General features: G+C 41.8%; 1 protein-coding gene across 1 annotated transcript in view; it reads right to left on the bottom strand.

Annotated features, from left to right (window-relative positions):
- The window catches only part of LOC137278555 (uncharacterized), a 152,771-nt gene extending 132,141 nt beyond the window's left edge, over positions 1–20,630 (bottom strand). Inside the window, exon 1 of the mRNA XM_067810994.1 lies at positions 20,217–20,630. Within this exon, the coding sequence (XP_067667095.1) occupies positions 20,217–20,219 (3 nt within the window). The 5' untranslated portion in view covers positions 20,220–20,630. The remainder of the gene's footprint in view (positions 1–20,216) is intronic.
- Positions 20,631–27,999: the final 7,369 nt, after the last annotated feature.

The raw sequence follows: 27,999 nt of genomic DNA, 5'->3' as shown, positions 1-27,999 counted from the left end.
CCTGGCTTTTTATTATATAATTATAAATAGGTGGGTATATGATGTCCAGCAGATGACGTCACAAACACATGCAAAGGCACACCTACTGGTCACGTTACCACACATCGTTACATATGACACAGTTCAAAGGGAATTGAACCCACAATAATTTTTTCACAGGTGTGTCGAACATAAAATATCCTGCATGTTCCCACCAAAAATCTATTTGCAAACCTTAACTAGGCCTTGAATGTTGTTACCAAGCTCAAATACATTTACGAATCGGCTGTATGACGTTCATAGAAGCCTTAGAATGATGCTAATATATACTTAAACATAATGCAGGCATGAAAAAAGGAACTACTTGAAAACTACTCGAGATAAAGGTAAATAATTATGTTATTTAGAAAGTTGAAATAATCCCACTCGTCGTAAGTCTTGTGGGCGTTCTTCGTCATACATAATCTCTATAGACAGGTCAGAGTGAACAGAGGAGGCGTGCATTCACAAGTGTATCTTATTTCTACAACAGCATAGTAAATTATCAGAAGGGTGATGGCCATTCTGGAACGCTATCTCCCATATTACTTGGACAAATTTTCGTGTTTCGATTTTGATTAATCTAGAATACATCCAGCTTCATATGCATGAAAACACCTCTCTGTGCGGAAATATTTAAGAAACCCCACAACGTTCATTAAGTTATGTTTACATAATTATAGTATTACGTTACACATGCTGACTATGATATTGGAGCCCCGACAAAGGGAAACTAACTGTTTATGTTGGACGCAAAGGCTTTCAGTGGTAGTTGTTTGTTTTCACTCGGGTCACTCCACCAGTAAAAGTTCGAAATATATTTAACGCGTTTGTCTCATTTTTGGCCTGAGTAGTTTATACCTTCCTCAGGTAATAGCTGTCTGTCCACGATATTTTGGGACATATTGATGTATACGATCAATATAACCTTTTGCAAAACCAAATTACACGGATGGGGCATTTTGGATCTGACGGTTATTTTAGATTTCTCCAGGGATGTCAGTTTAAATGGGAAGAATTTTTTAAAACACAATTCTAATATAGTGACTATTTTTCATTGTTGATAGCTATGTGCAGCAGTGTTGATTCAACAAATACACTAACAACGTTGAGCCAGGCTAGCTATTCTCGAAACGTTCGTAACCCTACGAACTTCTTAATCCCATTCTTAAAACACAGACTACGATCAAAAATAAGAATTCTTTGGGCTACGAACGTTTCGAGAATAAGGGCCCAGGTTCATAGAAGCAGATGGTTGAACCAGTTGGTAGAGACAAGGGAACATATATACTGATCTGCCAGAAACAAGGGTAGAAATGCCGCATTGCCGTCTGATACGATTTGTTCATATTAGCTGTTATTGAAAATAAGATACACCAACGAGAACGTAACTTATCACCAAGGATAAACTAGGTCACATGGTATCATTGACCATCATTTCATCATGTGCTTAAACCAGTTTATAATTTTGTCCCTGAAGTAATACAAAGGAGAAACGTCAAGTAAATGAATCAGGTTTTACAAAAACTGTTGTGATGTGATCCTATTATATTTCCCCTGTCGTTTACCTTTGGATTTGCTGGTATCAAATATCGACAGATTGCAAGGCCTGATGTTTCGGGCATTCCCTGCGTCTGGTGGCCAGTGTACAACATGCGTCCTATTGCATATCTACTGGACAATGGTTCGGAAGAATATCCAACCAGTCAACCAAACTTCATCACCACTTTCACCAAACAGAATGTGTTTAGAACCTTATTAACGTTCTTGGCACTTTGACAGTTCGTTTTAACGTTCCGAACATTTTGCCATCAATACATATTCACGTTCAAGGCATTCAGGATATGTTCTACTTCTGTCGAAGTATTCGATGACGGAGGTCTGCAAATAAGACCAGACAGGTTGATATTATAAGAAATACTGCACGTAATTAACATGTCACCGTGGACACTGGCCATCCTATCCATTCACCTGCTTCATATGACATGCGCGTGTTGATGGGAATCTATCAGTAAAACTTTCGATACTGAAACATACTTTCACTTTCTGTGAAAAGTTGTAGCAAAAAATCTAATTGTCTGTGACTAAACCCTTCAGTTGCCTTATATTCGGAACAAGTCAATCAGTATTTCTTTTGAAATTGATACAATTTAATATGTATATTAGGTTTTCTGCCATGACTGATGATACACAAGGCATGGTGGCATGCGTACGATTGACTGGCCTTTACGGCATGCTGACCAGGCATGCTGACCAGTGCTGTTATCATGTACAGAGACGTTCTGATTACATGAAAGTACACATGCACCCACGACTGGTGTGTAGACTTGGTCATGTAGGTGCACTTTCGCTATCACTATCACTTTCACTATCACGTTCACTATCACGTACACTATCACCTTCAATATCACTTTCACGTTCACTATCACGTTCACTTTCATTATCACTTTCACTATCCCTATCGCTATCGCTATCGCTATCCCTTTCACTATCGCTTTCGCTATCGCTATCCCTATCCCTATCGCTATCGCTATCGCTATCACTTTCACTATCACTGTCACTATCACTCTCGATATGACACACGACCCGGTTGTAGTGACAAGTAGTAGAAGTACCAGGAGAGTTATCAGCGCCTGAAGCGCCGGACATGACACAGTGGAGGAATAGATGTAACATTCTAAATCGATAATGCTTTCATCATCATTATCATGAGTGAGCATTTCATGGATCGGATCATATACCTTGATGAATTGAATGGAATATAGGAGAATGTCGCAAACTACCAATGTCAAAGACATGTATGTTTATGTTCAAACCAAGAAAACTCGAGTTTCTCTATTAAGAATCAAGGATTATATTCGTGGTGAATTATGGATTGGAACCAAGACTGATGAAGTGAGAAAGTGAGAAAGTGAGAAAGCTACACTTTGATAAACTAGTTTATGGGCAGTTGCGCAGGATTGAGGTTGGAATCGTTTCTTGAGTATGAGCCGCCTCTCAATACACGAGCACTTGAAATATTGGTAACAATACCACTCGACCTGTTCATTGTAACACTGTTATCCAGCATAAGTAGATGACCGGCCTGACACGTCACTAATGTAGCAGGATCCGCCGAGATCGCGTCACTAGACTGCAGCACTACAGTGCTCGCGGGTTTCATCAAAGTAATGCGCATCTGGACCTGACAGACGTCGATCTTTCCGTCACCATGAACACAAGTTGTGTTGTAACCGAGGTATACTTTAGACTAAATACACTGCACCGCTTCATCATTAAGACCTTTATTTATAGACAAGCGCTTCTCCAGTTTCCACCTCCTCAGGTTGTAGCGTTGAGACCTTCCAGTCGTATAAAGGTACCGTTTCCATGCGTACCGTATATTTTATGGGTTTGCTTACCGTCCTCGGACACTTATTCTGAAGTACCACATAGAGATGGCTAATGCTAGAAACATTAAAAAGTTGAGATTTAACTCCTCAGCGACTGAGCCAGTAAATGTTGTTTAATATATCTTATAGACAGTCCATCTTAGTCTTCTAGTAATAATGAAATATACAGTGGACAGGACATAAACAACTATCAATTCGACATCACACAACAGGCCATGCCAGACACCTTAACCACCCAGTCCTCAGTTTAGTCTGGTCAAACACATATTCACACTAGAAATCCTGTTGAGCTACGTCTACATTAGCGCTGTGACGATATATCGTAGTATCGATAATCGTGATACTTCATCGAGTGAGTGAGTGAGTGAGTTTAGTTTTACGTCGCACTTAGCAATATTCCAGCTATATGGCGACGGTCTGTAAATAATCGAGTCTGGACCAGACAATCCAGTGATCAACAACATGAGCATCGGTCTGCGCAATGGGGAACCGATGACATGTGTCAACCAAGTCAGCTAGTCTGACCACCCGATCCCGTTAGTCGCCTCTTACGACAAGCATAGTCACCTTTCATGGCAAGCATGGGTTGCTGAAGGCCTATTCTACCCCGGGACCTTCACGGGTCGATATTTCATCGAACCATAAATATATCGATAGTTTTTTTCGCATCGTGATACGTATCGTTGACCTTGAAATTGTTAATTTTCACTAGAAATTGACGGTTATGTTAAAATTTACAGTGTTATACAAACATACGTTTTCTAAAGACAATAACTAAAGATATGTGAATCAAATCGTATCGTGAATTTTCTGTATCGTCACACCTCTAGTCCACATGCGGTTACTGGAGGGGTCTTTCTGAACTACTAACACCGTTTAACATTTTGAAAGCATTGTAACTTGTGCTACAGAACTGAGTATAAAAAGCCTTAGCTGGAAGGTCTGTCACACATTCCGATGGCGCCCGAGCGTGTCTATAGCACGGCCACTAATCAGGTGAAGTGACTGGTGATCGTCGTGGATGACGTCCGGGTAGACAGACGTCTCCATGGATACTGACCTTCCTTGGCGTTTGGATCCGTGAAGATTCAGGTTACAGTTGATCTTCAGTAACCCATGCTTCTGGTAAGAGCGACTAAGGGGACCGGTTGGTCAGGCTGACTGACACCCGTCATAGAATCCAAACTGACACATGAAGATCCGGGGTAGGTCTTCAGCAACCCATGCTTGCCACAAAAGGCGACCTCGCTTGTCGCATGAGGAAACTAACGGTATCGGGTGGTCAGGCACGTTGACTTGGTTGACATATATCATCGGTTCCCATTTGCGCAGATCGATGGTCCTGCTGTTGATCACTGGATTGGCTGGTCCAGACTCGATTATTTACAGACCGTCGCCAAATATTGCTGACTGCGGAGTAAAACTAAACTCACTCACTTCCTCCTCATGCTGTTGATCACTGTACTGACTGGCCAAGACTTGATCTCTACAGACCGTCCCCTCATTGATGAAATATTGCTGAGTGGGGCGTAAAAATAAACTCACTCGTGTTTTAGCGTCTGTCCTGTGTGGAACGAGACTACAACATCGACTAAATTCCATGTTGTGTCTCTTTCGACAAATGGCATTCGAATTTTCACTTCTTATTCAGGAGGAAATTGGCACCTGATTAGGTACATAAACTGAGAAAGCACATCCCAGAGAGCCGAGAAAGCACATTGATTATACATAATCTATTAGGAACGCGGTGATGACTGCACTTCAATGACCATGATTTGTGGGGGATCAGTGATGTACACATTATGGTATATATTTTATCATTACCATTAATAGCCATTTCCACTATAAATGCATCTCTGACAGTTTTCGCGGGTTGAATCTTAATCAGTTAAACATGAAAGCAATATTACGACCTAATTCGAGTATAACTTCAAACAGGCGCACAGATGAGCCATCAATCGTGTCAGTGAGGCATTTAGTGCTCGCAAAACCATGTATATCTTGTATTGTCGTTTTGCATGACAGAAATATTTCAAATCCGATTGCGGTAAACAGACGATTGGTGCAGATGAAGACGGCCATCATATTAAGATCAAACGGAAAGAGGAAAAACCCATACATGCTGCATCGATATGTTTCGGATAATTGGATGTTGTTGTCGAGATCAGCCCTCGTTTAATAGGACATATGACCTTTTGTCATTTGGGAATAAATGAGGCCGGAGTGTTAAGGTTAATACCGCATGTGTCTGCATGCCTGTATATGCATGCTTTCAGTAAAGAGTGAGTGGGGTTAGCTTTACTCAGCAGTATTCCTGCTACATGACGGCGGTTTGTAAATAATCAAGTCTGGACTAGTCAATCCACTGACCAACAACATGAACATCGATCTAAGGAATGGGGATACGATGACATGTAACAACCAAGTCAGCTAGCTTGACCACCCGATCCCATTAGTCGCCTCTTATGACAAGCATGGGTTACTGAAGATCTATTCTAACCCAGATCTTCACGGGTCACTTGCAGCTAAGAAGATAGCCCATCAACAAACATTTACCAACTGTGAAGACACGGAGCGACACTGAATTTCTAAAACAAGAAAACAATCATATCACTGAATAAGCATGCATGCAGTTGTGTAAGTGCACGTGTATACATGTGTATGCGCGCTTTCAAAATGAAGACACAATTTCATTATCTATTATGAAAAACGGTTTCATATTCCAAAAGAAAATAGGGGCTGGCACAAATTACCTGAGAAACCCTGACTTTCGTGTGCCATAACTATTATTCATTTTGTCTCGATCCATAGAAAACATATGGGATTATATTGTTTCGTGGCATTATTCCTGGCTGAAGTACCACTTTCTCCTACATCTGGTATCGATCGTGGAACTGCAAGACAGAGCTGATAATTCGTCTTGGACACTTAAAGCCATCACTGAAATCACTAACACGTCAGTTTTTCAAAAATCGATAAAACTTAACGACAATTCAGGAGTCGGAATACCAGACCATTCATAACTCCTACTGATTGCTGTATTACCCTGAATGACACGAAATGTGCCTACTCCATTCAGTCTTGGCAAGGAACGTGACTATCTTCTTTCCCTAACAATCGATAAGACGACGCAGAATGTTCATTCAAGGCACTGGTAAATGGTTAGACTAGAACGGACCAGGTTCAGGCCGGGATGGACGGGAATATTGGAATTCCCCACGGAATGGAATCCTTAATCTGATAACGTTTCTCATTGCTTGCTTAACAACATCGGTGGCAACAGCGACCTCATGTCGACAGGGACATCACTTCTGCAACATCACGGGGGTGACGCTGGTGTTAAACATGTTCTAGTCTTGGAGTCTTCAGCTATACCTGGTTACCTTTAGTATTAATTATTTTTATCGCGGTACATTTTTGTGATGTTAGGTAATTTGGACATCAAGTCAGGGTTTGAACAGAGGTATTGTTTGTGTCAAATGAAACAAACTGAAAGCGACAGAATGCGACAGTTTTGCCGTGAATCTTCGGAACTGGTAATAATGTCAAATGAGGCACAGTAGGGTTACAAACAAACTACTAAACAAATGAGTAGTGACTTTGACATCTCTATAACAGTACTGTATATGGTACATTGTATAAAGAAACCAAGAGAACAAGAGACCTTAACGAACATAGTGAAAAGGCAAGCGTGCATATTCGCATGCACGCACGCACACTCGAGCACTGTTCTTACTATATCAGTGAGTGAGTTTAGTTTTTACGCCGCACTCAGCAATATTTCAGCTATATGGAGGCGGTCTGTAAATAATCCAGTCTGGACCAAACAATCCAGTGACCAACAACATGAGCATCGATCTACGCAATTGGGAACCGATGGCATGTGTCAAACAAGTAAGCGAGTCTGACCACCCGATCCCGTTAGTCGCCTCTTACGAGAAGCACAGTCGCCTTTCATGGCATTTTACTGTACCACGTACAAGGGAGTGCTCATGATGTTGTCGGCCTACCACCACTCATTTGACATCATATTTATTCCAAAACGATGTGATGTTTAACGTAAAATGTAACCGGACACCGTGTCGGCCTTCCAACGGATTAAATAGTCCATATTTGAAACAACATCTCAAGCTGATCATTCACTCGCGCCATCAGTCAAAGATGAAATTCTGACAAGTCACGTGCTTTCTATCATTCATACAGGAAAATATCAATGACTGGAAGTTATGAATAATTCATAGCTGTGTCATTACTTGACCAAGTTTGTTGATATTGACATCTCTCTCGCTCCTCAGTCAAATAGATCATTATCAGTATTGGCACCGACCGATAAATTCATGGTACCGACATTTTCCCGACCAATAACTATCATTTCCTTACACTGACACAAAGAGCGAAAATGGAGACAGGTTGATCTCAAGTTCAGCGAAATGGGACCCCAGTGGATATATCTTATGCATCATCGATGCAGTTCCCGATTGTTCGTATTATATTTGACTTGCCTTTGTGTTTGGGCGTCTGCACTCTTTCCCGACATTTCGAGTGAGTGAGGAAGTGAATGAGTTTAGTTTTGCACCACACTCGGCAATGTTCCTGCTATTTAAATAATTAAGTCTGAACCAGACAATCCAGTAATAAACAGCAGGATCACAGATCTGCGCAAATGGGAAGCGATGATATGTGTCACTCGCTCACTCACTCAATGATTCATCAGTAAAGTGCACGAAAGTGTCAACATCATCTCTATTCATGTACCATTGGTAAATGTTTGTTGATGGGCTATTTTCTTGCATACAAGTGGCCCGTGAAGGTCTGGGTTAGATTTGATCTTCAGTAACCCATACTTGTTGCAAGAGGCGACTAACGGTATTGGATGGTCAGACAGGCAGACTTGGCGGAAACATCATCGGTTCCCAATCACGTAAATCGGTTCTCATGCTGTAGATGAATGGCTTGTCTGGTCCAGACACCAAATTATTTACAGACCGCCGTCAAATAGCTAGTATACCGCGTAGTTCGGCGTTAAACAACAACCAACCAACCAACTGTTCAGATGCCAATCATACATGGTCTGTTCCAAACACCGTAACAGGTATATGTTGCTGTTCTGTAAAGTATGCACATGCATTTCTGATCTTTGTAAAACACACGCATGGGAGTTCCTTTTTTGTACAGTAACAAAAGCATGAGTTCTTTACAACATACACATATTTACTTTGTGCTCTTGCTGTTTCTGCTTTTCAAACGTGCATTTATTGCTAACACATATTTAATTTATTCCCCTTATTTGTGGCAGACAAAATGGATTTTACCTTCCCCAGATCTTTACTCAGTCTGCCATCCAGACCATGAAACAAATATATGCAAGTCTAGATTATGAGGCAAGTCTACAGTTCCACAGTTTCAGGAAGTCTCACGGCGACTTTCATTACATATGTTTTTATTATGACCCGTTATTTTTCTGTAAAATATGTTTATTTTAGAGACTAGTTCTTAATTTATTGTTCATTGAGTGGGACAAGAATCTGTCGTCAGTAGATTGGATCTAGAAACAGACATGCATGTATGGACCATACCAACTGTTGCTTAGGGCTGAGTGAGCTAATGTGACTTTATGCCGCCGTTATCAACGTTTAAGTCAGATAACGAGATTCACACACAGTGACCGTGTTGAGAATAAAACCCACTGTTGCGAATGGACAATGTAACCGCCAGGTTAGAACAACGCTAGCTATTGGAAAAAAATACATGTTTTTTCCGCAGATGACACAGTAAACTGCACATTAACTATCTTTCCATACAATATTCAAGAACCATGCATGAAGCCTACGGTTATAAAGATTAAACAGAATTATTACCGAGAGCGCTCAGTGAAATTGAATTTCCTGATGATGTGGGGCACTGCGACATTTACTTCCAAGTACGTATTAACTTGATACCGGCTAGGCGGTGTGTTCCGGCTGGCTACTGAACCTCCCAGCTCCAGTAAATGCCATCTTTGGCACTAGGCTGTCATTAACTCCACATCGCTTCATTAAACGGGCATCTGCTAATCAGCTAAAATGGAAGCGAGGAGGCCTGGTAGTCATTAAGGAATAGAGATAGTCTATTATATGGCACAATCCTGAAAATCAATCACCATGTTCATCGTATATATGTATGTAGGAATTAATGTAGTCCTATTGTAGGGCTCTCATCATTTTGGCCAACAAAGTTTTTTTTTTATTATCTGGCCACATCCCCAGACCAAACAGTTCCCGGTACTGAGTCTTATGGTGTGGAATTAGCAGCAGGATTGGAATCTGGCCATGTGGTCCTGTCACGCTCTCCGCACGCGGTGCACGCGATCGTGACCACAAAGATGTCAATATGGGACTTGGAATTCTCCAGAGGGAAAATGGCAATCAGTTAATGGATGTTGGTACACACAACTGTTTAACGACATGATGCAGGTAGGGATTATAATCAACTTCCACAGAGTAAGAGGGCATTATCACATGCTCAGCGTCTGAAATGAGCAATAGCAATGATTGAAAAAAAAAAAGTTTTGGAAACTCATATCCAATGCAACTTATTTGAAGTAAAATAGACGTAATCTGGCTATAGTGCGTTCTGTGTTGAAAGGATAGATAATGTTACACCCGGCAGGTGCAGCTACGCATTGTAATGTAATAGGCAGAAAATGCAGTCCTGAAACACGTCACCTCTTTATCGAATATGCAGGATTTGCAACGATAAATCCGATATATGTGAATGAGTTCAGTGCTGCTTAGAAGTGTTGCAGTCAGTGAGTGAGTTAGCTGTCAGACACCTTTGAGCAATATCCCAGCAAAATCTTATGGCGAATACCAGAAATGTGCTTCACAGATTGTACCAGGTGGGGTTTTTCATTCGGATGTTTGTGCATGCAAGCGCATAAGCTCAGGGTTAAACACTGAAAAGAAAATCGACGAATACACATTTAAAACACTGAAATATCGATATTCCGGAAGACAATGGCACCCTGGCCTAAAGTTTGACGAGCGATCGCTGTAAACCCTCCTATCTGGTATGTCGCGGCATGATAAGGTGATGCTAGCAGACGGGCTGACTTTTCTCAGGTTGCGACAATGTTAAGAATGGTGCGACTTATTCGGAGAAGCGATTCTCGAATCCTTGCCCGTCAAAGGAGGCAACTCTGCACATCGAGTTAAAACGCCTAACATGACTGTGTCAGTTATGTTCGACAGGTTTAGACGTGCTTTATAGCGACACGTGAGTGACATACCTAATAACACACATACATCATACATAGATATCATGTTTATTTATGGTCATGGTACTTCGTCGGTGACACGCATAAATAAACTCCATTAAGACAATGTCAAAAACTTTGAAAGCTGACCTATCGTCACATCAATAAAATTGATAAAATAAATGGGATCACAGTAAGGGAGATAACTGCAGCAATATCCACGTCAAACCAACGTTTTTCAGAGCAAGCAACACCGGCTTTTGCACGTGCATCCTTCGGGAGGAATACCACGGAAAACACGCGCCGCACGTGAACTTCTGTAAACAACATGCTAAACAACGTCTTTGAATTGCTTCACCTCATCCAGAGTCGCATATCTCACTCAACAGTTGGGAGCGGTCACGTTGGCTAGCGTGGGCTGACGTGACCGAGGTTATGCCAGATGACATTTCAGGAAATACCAAGACAGCAAGGTGCTTGGATAACGCTTGTGTCTGGGAGATGATATGTGGGAACTGTTTATAGCAGGTGTACCCTGTTTGTCAAATCATTTTAAACGAACATACCTCTCCTCCGCTTACTAAATGGCTGGGAAACGTGGTATCACAAAGTTTGAAGGTTATTTCCCGCGCTTGTACATTTTGAGCTTTAATGTTCAAGAAACTTTACAAGAAGAAAATCTCAACTCGATCGTGTTAAAATGGAAAAACACCCGGTTTAACTAAAATTCACCGGAATGTACTTGCTTCTCTGTGTTCCACAGTAAAGTCACAGAACTGTTGTAAACACGGGATGGAATCATGCAAACACGTGTCCGTTCTACTGTGTGTAAACATGAGCTTTCACGCTTACATGGACCTGTTGGCATCCAGAGCAAGGCGACTCTCAGGCTAACAGTATACCTAACAGCAAAAGAAACACAATATAGAAGAAATGAAATATCATGAAAGTATGCGTTCATGCTTATGTCTTGTGTTTGAAAACGTGACCAAAAACCTTCAAATGCGTTAACTTTCTTTGGTGTTTAGTATACATGGTAGGTGAACGTGCTGAAGTGGGGACTATTATACCGAAGTCTCATCCGCCGGTACGCTGTCCATTATACCGGGTCCCAATTGAACTGTGCGTGCAGTGGACCTCTTTTCACCTACATCGTGCTTCCTGTGACACTGTATCTAAGTCGCACTATGTCAGTGAGTTTGCTTTTCGCCGCTTGTAGCAAGATTACAGCAATATAACGGTCGGGTCACCAGAAGTGGGCTTCAAACGAGGTACCCATGTGGGGAATCGAACACGTGTCTTCACCGTGACGAGCGAACGCTTCAACCACTAGACTACCTCAGCGTTCCTTGCACTTTCGCACCACTATGCCTTCATGGTAGGCAGTATAACATACATGCCATATTGGTCTCTCTTAACACTTGATCCGTAGGGGCGGCGGGATAGCCTACTGGTTAAGGCGTTTACTCGTCACACTGAAGACCCGGGTTCGATTCCCCACATGGGCACAATGTGTGAGGCCCATTTTCTGGTGTCCCCCGCCGTTATGTTGCTGGAATATTGCTAAGAGCGACGTTAAGTCAAACTCACTCACTCACCCACTTGATCCGTAATGTGTTTGGTTTTGCAGTGGCATTTTAAATTCTTTTTCTGGATTTCCACCATTTTGAAAGTCTCCAATCGAAACTCGGATGATTCATGAGCATCAAGCGTTATTAAAGATTACAGCGACGGGAAAATAGATTTAGGTCTCTATATCGATGTTATTAAATGCCAGAGGGGCTGTAGTGTTTCTGGGTTATATAGAAGATACTGGGTATAACAGATATAGTGGCATGGTTTATATCATACTTGATACATCGCTTTCTTACAGCAGTGCATAATTTGCTGACACATCAAAATTAACCAGATCCAAATCAGCAGGCCCCATACTGAGATAGCTTCATCTCCGTGGGCTGGAGTCGTTAGTCCAAAACGGGAACAGGTGGGTGAGCCCACATTGTGAGAAGCTGGAACCACCGGAATAAAAATCCAACATCCCTGCGTTTATAGAAACATGATTCCATTTGAACACCGTGGGCAGGGTCAACAGGTAAATGTTGTGCAAGCCATAATTAACAGGTGTTTGTTGTAGAACAGACCTGTGCACAAAACACTGAGAACAGACGGATCTTGTTCGTCAGATAGTTCGCTGCAGGGAGAGGACCGGTGCGATGTGTTGGGAAAAATTCAAATGCATAGGCGGGTCCAGAGGGGAATTGTTAAAAGACCATTGAAAGTGAAACGAAGTGCGCCTCCACCCACCCATCAAAGAGCTGTATCCGAACCTGAGATTAATTAACAATGTAAACGTCACTCAATGAATAATGTCTAATGAATATTTTTTGAAACTGCATCCGCGAATTAGGGAGTAAGAAGTGAGTGAATTTTAATGTTACACAGCTTTTAGCGTATTTCCAGCAATAACACAGTGGGGTACTTTAGAAATTGGCTTCACACATCGTACCCATGTGGGGAATGGAACTCGGGTCATAAGCATATTAAACGAAAGCTTAACTACTAGGGTATCCCACCACAGCGGGAGAAAGGAACAATGAATCAATTCGTTGTAGTGTGTGACTTTTATGTACTGACATACTCATGTACTGAACCCCTCTTTCGGTGCACGTTTACAGTAAATGTGTTATCCAAGTAAAGCAGGTGCGCGTGCTGGCGAAGAGATCATATTCCTTTTTCCATTTTGTGAATATTAGTGTGAACGCTTACGCGCTGCTGCTTTCCAATGTATTGAAACGGAATGCCATAATCTGAGTAGGTCGGCATTAAATCTTTACCTGAATTATAACGAAAACTGGTGAATACCTTACCACAGAAACACACATTTGTTCTGCATATGTCTGGGCTTGCTTGTTTTTGGCGAAATTTGTTTGGGTATATATTTTAGTCTTCAGCCAGTGCTGAATGGTAAAACCTGACTATGACGTTAGGATGGTTTGGCAAGACGTTCACACACCAGTGCCTTTTAGCAATGTACGGTGTTCAGACATTAGGACTCAATGATAAACTTTTGTTCAGACATTGGAGCAGTATGATAATATATCGCTCTGCATCCTATGACAAGATATTGTTACAGGCTAATATGACATAATAGTGATTAGACAAGATGGATGTATGGGAAGTTGGAGAACCGCTAAGGTTAACTGACGTTAGTGCTGTATTCAAAACTTTCTCTATAGTACTTTTGGAAATAAAAAAAAACTGTTATTTTTCAAGTTTATCTCTACAATTTAAGTAGCTGGTATTCCAAAGTGTAAAATATCTGAAAAAAACTTATGAAAATAAGTTCGGCTTAACTACAGTTCCTGTGCTGGGGATATAAGAAACATAATAAGGAGAGATTAATACAGAAATGAACAATGCGGATTTTTTCCAAGTCCAAAGCGACTTATTCGGAACAAACCAGGGCTATATGCAAATTAGTGTGCGATGATATTGTATTGAAAGGGCAATTTTTAAATGCAAATTTTAAATTAGACTTAGCTGAAGCTATTAAGGCTGTAGCTACCACGGAGTTTCACTATCACTGTGAAAAGGAACAGTTGGGAGGGGTTGTCTCAAAAGCCAAACCAGGACGTGTCGCAGACGATGGCTAGGGTTCGGCTTGGGGATAGAGATATCAGCTAAGATGTTGATAATCCTTTAAAGAAATAAAACTGGGGAAATACACAACGTGCCGTAACAATTTACAAATAGTGTCGATCTCGGGTGGTCATGTCGCCTGTATATTTTGAGACATTTAATACGATGCTTTTCTATGGGTATCAGGTATCATAACTTGTTTGAGTGGCATTTCAGAAGTTGAGGTGTACAAATTCCTGGTACAGATTCTTGTACCGTTGTCAAGCAGGAATTGCGGCACAGATTCTTGTAGCGTTGTCAAGCAGGAATTGCGGCAATTCCTGCTTGACAACGGTACATGAATCTGTACCGAAACGTCGCAATCACGCAATAAAGATGTTGTTATCCATACAATTTGTCCTATTTATCAGGTATCATGCTCTTTTACATATCTTAACATAAACTTCTTCAAAAAGACACGCACAAGATGTTCATCAATAGATGAGACGTGAAAAAAAAAGGAAATATCATGTCAGGTGAGTATACTTTCCGTTGTCATACCTAATCGCCATCTATAGTCTGATCTATTGTTTTCAGCAGCTAGTCATATTTTTTCTAAGTTTTGCCCGATATTACGAGTAAACATGCTTTTCTGGATACCCTCTTACACATCCCACTGAATATCCGGTTTAGCCGAAGGCAGCTATTTCGATATATCCTATTTGCAGTATGTAAATTTAAAGGATACAGAGTAAAAGAGTTGTCTTCAATTTCTGACATCACTTTCGTCATCGATGAAAGCATTACAATAACTCACTTACAGAAATACAAAGACTATACCACGGCTCACCGCGAACACGACTGACAAGTTAAACCTGACGTCAGCAGAACACATTAAGCTGTATGGTATTACAAAAAGTTAAAAAGCTGACCTTTATTTAAAAGCTATTTCGATAAGGTCGATTGGCATTTAGTATCTGTGCTTATCTACGGAACCCTATAGAAACAAAGGGAGTTAGAAGTATATATTCGAGGGAGATGAATATGTGACCTTACTTGAACCAAAAGAATAGTATTGCGACGTGGGCGAAACATAATAGAAATATTAAAACACACTTGCAGCAAAAGCTTTGGTTTTGACAACGGACGACACTTCTTTGATTCACTGTCCGGAACATTGGATCATAATTGACAGTCCTCTGATCTATTAAGTCGCAAATCAAGTTTTGTCCCTTGACTACAGCAACAATTTGTGATTGTGGGTTTGACTCCCGGATAGATCTCATGTCATCAGAATCATATATACCCTATCTGGGAATTTCATTAAAACTGTAACCGCCTGAGGCCTCCTTTATCAAGCAGTGACGACGTGATACAATTGGAGTGAGTGAGGTTAGTTTTACACCGCTTTTATAATATTCCAGCAATAAACACGCTGGGGGACACAGCAATGGGCTTCAAACATTGTACTAACGTGTGGAATCGAACCCGGGTCTTCGGTGAGACAAACGGCCACCTTGAGCACTAGGCTATCCCATCGCCGTGTACACTGGGGTCCGATAAGTAAACTGGATTCATTTACTGTTATAGCTTAAATTGGAGTTTGGGCTGAATCCATAAAAATCATCTTGCCACTAAAGAAGTAGTTACAGTCACGGTCGGAGATGAATGGATCCTTGATATTTCCACAATAAAATGGAAGCATCACAAATCGGGCTTCACCGTTGCGTTATAGGGAGTTGGGGGCATGCGAGAGTACATGGTTGTTTATCCTAAGACCCGTGAAGTCTTCAGGAATCCATGCTTGCCATAAAAGGGCGACTAACGGGATCGGGTGGTTTGGGTCGCTGACTTGGTTGACACATGTCATCGGTTCCCAATTGCGTAGATCGATGCTGATGTTCTTGATCACTGGACTGTCTGGTCCAGACTCGATTTATTTACAGACGGTCGCCATATAGCCGGAATATTGCCGAAACTAAACTCACTCAGTCACGCTTACTCTCAGCCCGACTAATCCGGAATATAATCATATTATGCTGCACGAATATATGTATGGTCTCGAAACGTTTTTTGATAAGGCGCGAGCGGGGATCGAACTACCGGCCCTCCATTTCCGAGGCAGGTCCACTAAACAACAGACACTGTGGATGTTTATACAATCCAAAACAGATTATTGCAGAGTTGAAGTCTCGGGTCCAATTCGGGTGGTACGGCAGTCTAGTGGTTAAAGCCTTCGCTCTTCAGCCGATGACCCGTGTTCGATTCCCCGCATGGTCAGAATGTGTGAAGCCCTTTACCGGTGTACCCATTACTGATATTGCTGGAATATTGCTCAAAGCGGCGTAAAACTAAGCTCACTCATTCTCCAGCTTGCACTCATGATGCGTCAACTAACCAGCCAGTTTGACCCGCGATCCCGTTAGTCACCGGATCCAACTAGGATGGTTTCTTAAGGGCAATTCTGAACCAGACCTGACACCAGTGCCAACCACGTCAGAAACGAACAATTTCAGGAAGGATAAAGACTGATTCTGACCGCGTTACCGAATGTTCCATTTGAACATGCAACTAGAAGCCAAACCAGTGTTTGCTTGTACTGATGTTGGAACAAAGATTAACATCGGAAATATATTTTGAAACCATCAGTTTAGAAACTATTTTTTAAAAAAACTATTAAGAAAACTATTTATAAACAAACAGTTACAGTTACAGGGAATCGAATCCGATATTTTGGTGTAACAAGCAAACGCTTTACCCTCCAGATTACTCTTCCGATATGTTGTGTTGGATGCCACAGACAACGGAAATAGAAACGCCATGGGTACATGGAAAAATGTTTTACATATAAATATTAACAGTCAAGTGTTGTACAGTACATGTACACGTGAGGTCATTAGGGATATAACGTGGCTGTAGTAAAGTCAGAATCACATCGAGACCGTATGGCTAATGTATGGGTCAAGAACTGGGCTTCAAACCCTCGTGGGGAATCAAACCCGGGCCACAGGAGTTACGAAGGGCACGCTTTAGCCACGAACGCACTGCCGCCTTTTCTTTATTTAGAGACGACCTCATAATCTTAATCAGAAACGTAGTGCTGAGAAGATTCTTGCAGATTTAAGGGCCGTAACTCTGTACGACGATATTCGGTGTAAAAATTGGCAGTTTAAATTTGAAATCTGACATCTGATATTTTTAAATTTAAGACAGTGACTACAATGACAGGTGTAACGTTTGTATACATGGCTACTGTGCAAGCGGAATCACCGTCTAGTCAAACGTTGTGGAAGAGTGGGAAATAATATGGCTTGCAAAGAAGCATCAACTTGAAATAGCGACTTTGATGATCTAGTTTATGGTACTCTGCGCCGCTGCAGCAGGAATCGAGCCCTTCAACATCAGATGCGGAAATAGATGACACAAGTAGAACCTAGTACCGATGATGTTTCTTGAAAGATACAGCATAATGTATGTCATCAGAAATAACGAAAAAACGTTTTATAGCTGACAGAACGTATAAGTGGTCAGTTTTAACTCATTCCAAAATAAACAAACCCGAAAAGTGCTGATGTAAACAAATATTAAGAACCATATGTGACTTAAAATAGACAAAATAGTCCATGAAAGGTCAAAACATGCTTATTTTGTTGGTCCCTGCACTATGTGCTCCCCAGGTTGGTAATCCCTGAACCGCCACCTCCGATCTTCTGACGGTGGCTGTTTTCTCAAATGGTTTTAACATTCTACAGGAAGACCACCATTTTGAAAGAAACGGTTAACGCAGCTTCAAGTACTATTACAACAATTTCACGGCCTCGACGTTTTCAAACCAGTTATGCAAGATGGATTTCCAGTTATTTTAAAAGTGAAAACGGTTATGTATTTCACACTGAAATTGATGCGCGTGAACAAAAAATGTGGAAGTGGAAGTGAGTGAGTGAGTGAGTGAGTTTGGTTTTACGCCGCTTTTAGCAATATTCCAGCGATATCACGGCGGGGGACACCAGAAAATGGGCCTCACACATTGTACCCATGTGGGGAATCGAACCCGGGTCGTCGGCGTGACGAGCGAACGCTTTAACCACTAGACTACCCCACCGCCCCTGTGGAAGTGGACCGATTTGAAACTTTGAGTCCACATGTTGGCCCAGGTGGCGGAACATGATGTTGTTGTGTTACATGTCCAGCTTGCCAGAATCAGTCTGCACTTACTGACAGCTACGTCGACAGATCAACGAATATCGATCAACTTTGACAAGACTGATACTTCCGACAGTGATTAAACTATTTAATATCCAGTTCGATACTGCCAAACGAAATTTAGTTAATGAAAGAGGTAAATCAGTTTCTTTCAGCACTAAAACACATTTCATGATATTTTAGTCTCTATGACCCGAGGGTATTGTCCTGTCAGCTGCCTGTTTGCCGGCTCGCCATGTCCACTATCACCTAACACACAGAGATTCCCTCAAGTCAGGCTATATATAACCAACAGAGGCTATAAAAAGAATTCCATCAACAGTGTGATGAGGAAGAATATGATAAGACCAAGGTCTAGGTCACATACACCAGCATGACTGCTACACGAAACCTGGTTGTCGTTATATTAAAGACATACAGTCAGTGTTAACGTTAACACAATACGCAATCAGTGTTCACACACCTAATCACTGTGCTCTAACACGATGCTTGTGGTTCTGCATTACATCAGAATGGTTTCACTGTCAAGGATTTCACATACCTGTGCTAGTACAGCTGACCGTGCTGGAGAATGCTCAGCACAGAGTAAACATTCAAACGGTTTCTTCTCTCGGACCACCATAGCATCATTCATGAATAACCTGGGTGATACGTTTTACTTGTGCAAATTAAAATAACCGATGACTCAAATTATAAATTCAATCTCTTTCTGAAATGTTATATCATTTCACCTTCACAACCGGTTATTTGCCGATAACATCAGCTAACACTACAGCTTTCGCCTTTATCTGATATCGACACCACATTAATGGTATCAAAACAGGTCTAATACGGAAATAAATACACTACGTGAACACTACCTCAACGTACATATAGATACACTGGCCAGCACGCACACACACATATATCAGAGAGGTGCTGAATAACAAGATGGTTATTTAAATATACTACCTATCAAAAGTTTACACTCAGAGCACTCACAACAAAACGGGCAACACAGAATACAAAACATTCCATACAGCCCAAGCTATTAAGTTTCATTGGAAACACTTAAGACGCCGGGATAGGATAACTGGAGTCATGTGAGAGTATACCTCGGTACTATATAAGATACGGTGGATCACTTTCATACATTAATCTAGGTGTTGTAAAATACAGCATGTTTGCACTCGAAATGACATGAAACTAATTATGAAATATATATGATGTCATGGCGCTAAAAAAGCTCATCATCTGACACACATGTACAGAATTCCGATGTTTTCAAGAAATTTTGAAACTGCTTGCCTACCACAACAGAACACACAATAACAGAGAACAAAGTAAGAGAGAAATTATCAACAGCGTTGAACGTCAGTGGACGTGAGCTGATGGCACAACCCTCGCACCAGCACATATCTGTTGGCTTTCTATAGCTCCTACACACAAAAACAACAGTGTGTATCTTCCTCCCTCCTTAACACGGAAGTACAGACTCGAGCTGCTTTCGCAGGTCAAGAGGAACGTGTGTGGGGGGCACGAACCTATCTGCTTGTCGTGAAAAGGCATAAACTTCGTTCAGGCAGATACAAGAAATCAACTTGGTGTCTACAACCTGTCAAGAGTGTATGCCTACTCGGAATGGCATTGAGAATGGCATTGAACAATCAGATACTTCTCAGGACATTAACTCAAAAATGCGAATTTCAATTGTAAACAAACGAGGTTAAGGTGAATGGCGCTTTGGTGCAGAAGGAAGGAATCTGACTTACCATGACTGTACATATCCTAGATAGGTCCACAAGTTAGTAAATGCGTCAGATCCCTGTACAATCGGTAGTAAACAAGTGTCTAGTTGCCCTCTTCTCAACATCCAATCGCCACCTTATTTTTAGAGACGAGCAACCATTTGATCCTCCAGAAGTTCAGGAGCTCTGACGTAAATTGACGGAACAGTCTATTGAGTAAGGAGGGGTGACGCCCCTCGCTTGATTTTTAACGCTGATGGAAAAACAGGTTTAAAAACGCAAAGATGAGGTGGTTTTTGTAGATCTGAATCACAATGTCAGAAGTCGACCATCTGTACCAGAACCAGTGAAGAAATTGCATACTTGTTATCAGATAAAGTTACAGTGTTCCCTACATTATTTATCGACTAGCGTATCTTTCCAACGAACGATCAACTCAAAATTTCTCGTGGCTATTTATTACGAGGAGCCCGCCTGGCAGCATATTTTGGTACGTCTCGAGGAAAACCTGTATCCAGTCTAACAGTTGATCCGCGCAGTAGGTACATACTTCTCACGGAATTATTCCTTTGAACGAAATACACTTTGATACAACTCGACCACATTGGAGATTCCAGCATCCATGATCAGGGCTGATGGCTTGGAGTCCCCCGCCCTGAAGAAGGATGTGTGTTATATTGGCTTTTCTACGTCGATGTTAATTGAATCTGGCTAAACAAATTTGTATTGATCTTGCGCTGTGCTGTAACCGGCGGGTTTTGCTCAAGTTGTGGACGGCATGGATTGAAAGTAACAACCTAGTGTGAAATTAGGAACATTTAGTCAGATCGGTGATAGAAGAATCTCACATTAAGTGTTGTGCATTAATTCGTCTTAATACGTATACAATTGATGGAAACATCTGTAGTAGAGACTGAACTCACTCGCCATGCTGTAAAGTTGAGTTCGGAATGGGATTGTAAATTCTCGTCTGGAATAATTATATTTCAGAACATCAAGTCCCCAATAATCGTGTTAATGATTGAATGTCTGATTTGATTATTTTGCAAACATCAGCTCAACGAAACTTTCAGTCGTGATGAGTAAATGCCGTTCGACGCCACGTCAGCTGTAATACAACGACTGTACTGTAATGTGAAGTTAAACGAGATTTTCTAACACTGACAGTCAATTGACCATCTTTTCCCACCAGGTACCCATTCACTGCTGGGTACACGGTGACATTTTGAACAAGCCAATATGCCAATTAAAAGGCGACTCTGCTTGTCGTAAGAGGCGACTAACGGGATCGGGTGGTCCAGACTCGCTGACTTGGTTGACACAAGTCATCGGTTCCCACTTGTGCAGATCGATGCTCATGTTGTTGATCACTGGATTGTCTGGTCCAGACACGAGAATTTACAGACCGCCGCCATATAGCTGGAGTACTGCTGACTGCGGGGTAAAACTAAACTAACTCACTCACCCTGATGTGCCACATGCATTTCCTTGTAGGACAGGACCGAACTCCTATTCATTCTCAGGGGGCAAACTGCCAAACATGGTTACCAACTTTACTAAACTTCAACTGATTTGTGACCTAAGCTCTATGTACAGAACTACACCCACATCCACAGAATAAACCGCAGTACTGTACTCTCAACGTCCTGAAAATTGGAGAACCGTTACAATATCAACTATGTAGCATTGTACGGGGACATGCTTCAACCACGTTGAAAGTGGATTGTGCAAGTGATCCATATCACTGCCATACACATGGCAATGGGCGGGGTCACACAACCATGTAGGTGGTCAATACAATGGCCGATACAAGTGACCAACATCACTGTCATACATATGGCAGTGGACGGGGTGATGCAGCCATGTAGGTGATCCACACAAGGGCTGATACAAGTGATCTACGTGTCACTGTACAAGATAACCCATTGCCGTGCAGTCGTGCCGTCTCTCAAGGCTAAACGTCTCCTACAAAGACTGGTCTTTCTGCGTGTTGATTGGCTAATGTCACCTTGAACTATACAGTAGCTTACATTGGCGATATTGAATATCTCAGACACATTTTGTGGGCGAGTGGAGATACTTTTTCGAAATTTGTTATGAATCCAAATTCATCCTTATTTAATCAATCCATTCTCTCTCTCTCTCTCTCTCTCTCTCTCTCTCTCTCTCTCTCTCTCTCTCTCTCTCTCTCTCTCTCTCTCTCTCTCTCTCTCTCTCTCTCTCTCTCTCTCTCTCTCTCTCTCTCTCTCTCTCTCTCTCTCTCTCTCTCTCTCTCTCTCTCATCATCAGACATCTGCCCTCAGCATCATTCAAGATAACGACCACACTATGGTATGGTGACATACATGCACCGTGTCGGTAATGTCATCGTGGCAGACTGCATGTCAGTTCAAGGGTATGACTTACTTAAGTTACAAAGCACTCTGCTTGCCATTCAGAAATGAAACAAGGCTACTGAGGGAATACGATCACTGATGGGCAATGGCAGTGAATAAAGTAGTGTACGTACAGCCGCATGGATTACCAACACTGGAGATGTTGTTACGATCTTGTCACGTATGACGGGGTCATTGTGTCACGGTTTCATACTATGGGTGTTATATTTCACTCGGGCTCCAAGTGTCGGTGGTTGGTCGAGTCTGAGGCTGTTGTGCGTTACTTGCTGCTACGGATGACATGCGCAATACAACGAAAATACTCATCGATGTAATGATATACGTGGTGACAAGAGAAGGCATCAGCTATATCATCTTCGATTATCTGGGCGTATTGTTTTCCCGTAACAGTTAGTACCCTTGACTCATTCGCACCTTGTATTTGCTTCGAAAGGGATGTAGGGCGGCGGGATAGCTTAGACGTTAAAGCGGTCACCCGGAATACCCGAATTCTATTCTCAAGTTTAGATTCCCTGAGGATACAGTGTGTGTAGCCTATTTCTGCTGTCCTCGGGCTTCATGGTGCTGGAATATTACTAAGAACGCCAAAACGCCTAATTCACTAACTCTGAAGGATGTTAGCATGTCATTGTTCTTTATCACTTCGGTTCCACGATATTTGATACCGTTTCGAAAACACTGAAAATTAGTCCGGCCTTTTTGTACATGCGCACACCATCTGTTGCAGTGTATAAGGACACTAGAATAATCTAAAATAATATTCCTACTCTTTCTCGACAGCTGAAGGTCAAAGCAGGAGCTGCACTTGTTGCCGCTGGCATTAATCACATGTAGCCAGCTAATTATCCACTGTCAAGGATACCAGACTAAACCCACAGTGAGTGACGGCAGTAGACCCCTCGTAGTCTACAACAACATGCCCCATCTTTTCTGATGCTATCACAGATCGACCAGACATGCGCTATTTGTCTCGGTTTGTTCGTACTGACTGGTGTTGTCTTTTCACACGTCCAGGTAATCTTGTTAATTGATATTTTTCTAAAACCCTTTACTTAAGATTGTCTGATAATCAGGTGAACATTACCTGATCTGACTCGTAAATAGTATTCTTTTACCACAGATACATTACATTGTCATTGACACATTATTAAAAATGCTTCACTTTACATGTTTTTCGAATAATCCGTCACATGATGTCTTTGGGTAGTTGTGTAAGGTAGGATACAACTGATCATCTGGTCTGTACGACTAGTCAAAACGACGTATTAAGTTCGTTTAGATTTCAGCGTGGAACATTATCAGAGTTATACCATAGTGTGTGAGTTTGTTTAGGAAGAATCTTTCGACATGACTTAGATGAAATATATTACAATGCTGGCAGACCTGGAACCATTATCCAGACAAACCTTCGAACTGAACCAACCGTAAGCGAATCCTGCCGTGACAAAGGGAAATAAATATCGTCCACGTCGTAATACACAACGATTCGCAGTGCAGAGGTGCTGCACTTAGGTGCACCAGTAACCTGTGGTTCTAGTTTCGAATCCCATCCAACCCGGTCTTGGTTTTAGGTCTGTTGGCACCATGCCTCTCCTTGTCGCTGTCCACTACATCAGACATCCGTATGACGTCGGGTCCCCTCTGATTGCCGTATCAAGGAAATTGTATAACCAGTCCCAATACTGGCTAATCTCTGTGTTTAAAGTTTTGATGTTACATCTCTTTATTTATGAAGGCTGTTTTGTTAACGTATAGTGTGTTTGCATCAGATTCGATATGATGTAGTCAATGATTCATCTCACGTTTACGTATGAGAGCCACTCAACGGTCATAATGAAGGAAACATCACCCAAATGTCAAAGCTCTTCAAAATTGATTAAGATATGGACATCACGTTCAGAGCATCATGCCCCACAAACAATGAAGTTTGGGACCCAACGTCAGCACAAGAGAATACTCGAGAACACTTTCAAAGCTTCTGAAAGGTGACGAAAGACCATTTTTGCCGTGAAGCATCAATGTTTCCCGTAATCTGTGGTCAATGCACCACAGGCACAACATGCCGTGGAATTCCAGGAGCGTGCATGTTTGGTCAAACTGACACATTGCCCACGTTGTAGATCAATCTCTGCCAAGAGCGGCATGTTGTTGCCGATGACGCTGTAACCCGACACAGTGATTTAGGAGTAAAATGCCCGCACCACTATCGATTGTGTCAGAAGAAAAGGAAATTAAACAATGGAATTAGATTGGCACGACACTGAGTGAGGATTACATGTCAATTACTGTAGAATACAACGTTTTCCTAAAGCCATAGGTTAAAGTACAAGCGTGATCCAAATACCAACAGTACTATGAAACAAGAGGATACCGCAGCTCTTTACGAACACCTGGTATTGGCTTTTGATCTTGACGCATTAACAAATGCTTGTGATGGAGTCGTAACCGCCCAGTGTATTCCACCAATTAAACACCTAATGATAATGGAAATGTTTTTGTCGCTTGTATTTGACCTCAAGAAGCAGGATGTTTCCTGGTGACTGTTGTCTCACTTGATCTGTTTCTAAAATTTATATGCTTGTTTGTTTCTAAAGTTCAGAAAACACATCATATTACTGCCATGTTGTACATTTGAAACGTTTGGTACTATCGACACGGTGTGTACAAGATTTTACAATAGGGTCTCGCCTTACTAGTAAAACCATGGGAACCACCGTAGCTCGAAGTTGTGGATATAGACCAAGGTTCTGTTTCGCTAGAACAGTAACACCTTTGCAGTAACGTTGACGTAACGTTGACGTAACGTCAGTCGGAGTAAGTCAGCCTTGTGAAACTGACGTGCGCCCACGTAACTACACCAACTATGATAAAGCAATCATACCTCTGTGATCTTAACCTTGACTGAAAAGACTTGTCCATGATAAGGTATGAACCTACGGTCGTCACTTATGAATCGAAGCCCTGGGTCCTTATTTTCGAAACGTTCGTAGCCCTAAGAATTCTTAAATTTGATCGTAGCCAAGGTGCCAAGTATGGACTTAAGAAGTTCGTAGGGCCACGAACGTTTCGAGAATAGCTAGGCTGGAACTCTTAACAGAGAGATGGGACACTGTCGTAAGTCAAACGCGACTATCGTGAAACGTTTGGAATGTCCCCTTTGCGTAGGTAGTCACTGAGTTGAATGTTAAACACAGTCCTGTCCTGTCCTGAAGTGACGCAAAGAAAAACCACTAGGCGTAAATGAGCACAATACGTAACATGCAGAGATACGACATCCAGTGCCTCCTTCTCATCTCTTACCCCTTCATCAACACACCCAACCCCCACCACCCCAACACACACGCACACACACATCTAGTGGCACAAAGGAGCATGTTAAATACCTTGAAGTAACTTTTTAATTACCATTGTTTTGGATTCGCTTTCATACAGCGAATAGTAACTGCGCTTTATTCAGTGTCCGTTGGGAGCTATGATTACTCATATGGGAGTTGATGTTGGCCTATAAATGTGCGCCTGTTTCTAAACACCATCATTAACACGTACTCATGTGATGCTGCTTGTAATCACATAGCATTTGTAGAAACTGTAAATATATGAGGATGTCTCTAACAGCTCCACCGAGCAGTAAACCAAGTTGTAAGTGATTTTCTTTCATTATTTGTATTGGTCATTTTAAAATAATGCTTTAGTAAAGTATAGTGCAGTAGTGAAGCCATGACAATCCATCTGTTTACCATACACCGAGAACGCACCTGATTGTCCATCTGTTTACCATACACCGAGAACGCATCTGATTGTCCATCTGTTTACCATACACCGAGAACTCGCATGGTGGACCATGTTCGTTAACCATACACTGCGAATTGACATGGTGAACCATTTCAGTTTACCATACACCGAGAACGCACCTGATTGTCCATCTGTTTACCATACACTATATCAACTGACATGATGGACCATTTCAGGTTACCATACACCGAGAACGCACCTGATTGTCCATCTGTTTACCATACACTATATCAACTGACATGATGGACCATTTCAGGTTACCATACACCGAGAACGCACCTGATTGTCCATCTGTTTACCATACACCGAGAACTCACATGGTGGACCATGTTCGTTAACCATACACTGCGAAATGACATGGTGAACCATTTCAGTTTACCATACACCGAGAACGCACCTGATTGTCCATCTGTTTACCATACACTATATCAACTGCCATGATGGACCATTTCAGTTTACCATACACCGAGAACGCACCTGATTGTCCATCTGTTTACCATACACTATATCAACTGCCATGGTGAACCATTTCAGTTTACCATACACCGAGAACGCACCTGATTGTCCATCTGTTTACCATACACTATATCAACTGCCATGGTGAACCATTTCAGTTTACCATACACCGAGAACGCACCTGATTGTCCATCTGTTTACCATACACTATATCAACTGCCATGATGGACCATTTCAGTTTACCATACACCGAGAACGCACCTGATTGTCCATCTGTTTACCATACACTATATCAACTGACATGATGGACAATTTTTGTTTACCATACACCGAGAACGCATCTGTTTACCATACACTATATCAACTGACATGATGGACCATTTTTGTTTACCATACACCGAGAACGCATCTGTTTACCATACACTATATCAACTGCCATGATGGACTATTTTTGTTTACCATACACCGAGAACGAACCTGATTGTCCATCTGTTTACCATACACTTTGAACTGACATGATGGATCATCTCTGGACCATCATACACTGAGAACGCAACCAATTGTCCATCTCTGTTTACCAAACAGAGAAATTCAATGAAGGACATAGTTTTCCATCTACATTCCTTTAACCCATACACTGACAAGGACCTCCATCTTATTTACCCGAGTAATAAGGACTGGTCTCAAGCATAATTTTGATGACAACCCATACCCATCCACTGACGATGGTAGGTCCACAGTGTTCCTTAACGTATGCCCCACGAGCTAATATATAAGGTGGAAACCCTCTGTGTTTCGTTATCCATGAGGGTCCCACCAGCCTGTGTGTGTGAGTGTGTGTGCGTGTGTGCGTGTGTGTGCGTGTGTGTGTGTGTGTGTGTGAGAGAGAGAGAGAGAGAGAGAGAGGTGGGGGGGTGGCGACACATAATTCATTTACTTCTCATGTTATTGTAACACCGTTCCCGTGTATGGTTGATCGTGGTCCTTTCCGATCGCATATGTTTGCGATGAGAAGTTGATGTACGCAGTTCAAATGTGTTGTTATTCATGCATAGGATCTCTCAAAGGAATATGTGACATTTCTACAACTAAATATTCCCTAATATCACCCACACAATCTTTCAAGTCATACACTTTTGAATACAATACCGTCGTCAATGTGA

Source organism: Haliotis asinina, chromosome 3, assembly GCF_037392515.1.
Source record: "Haliotis asinina isolate JCU_RB_2024 chromosome 3, JCU_Hal_asi_v2, whole genome shotgun sequence".
NCBI classification, from domain to species: domain Eukaryota; kingdom Metazoa; phylum Mollusca; class Gastropoda; order Lepetellida; family Haliotidae; genus Haliotis; species Haliotis asinina.
This window is presented reverse-complemented; position numbering and strand designations above follow the sequence as displayed.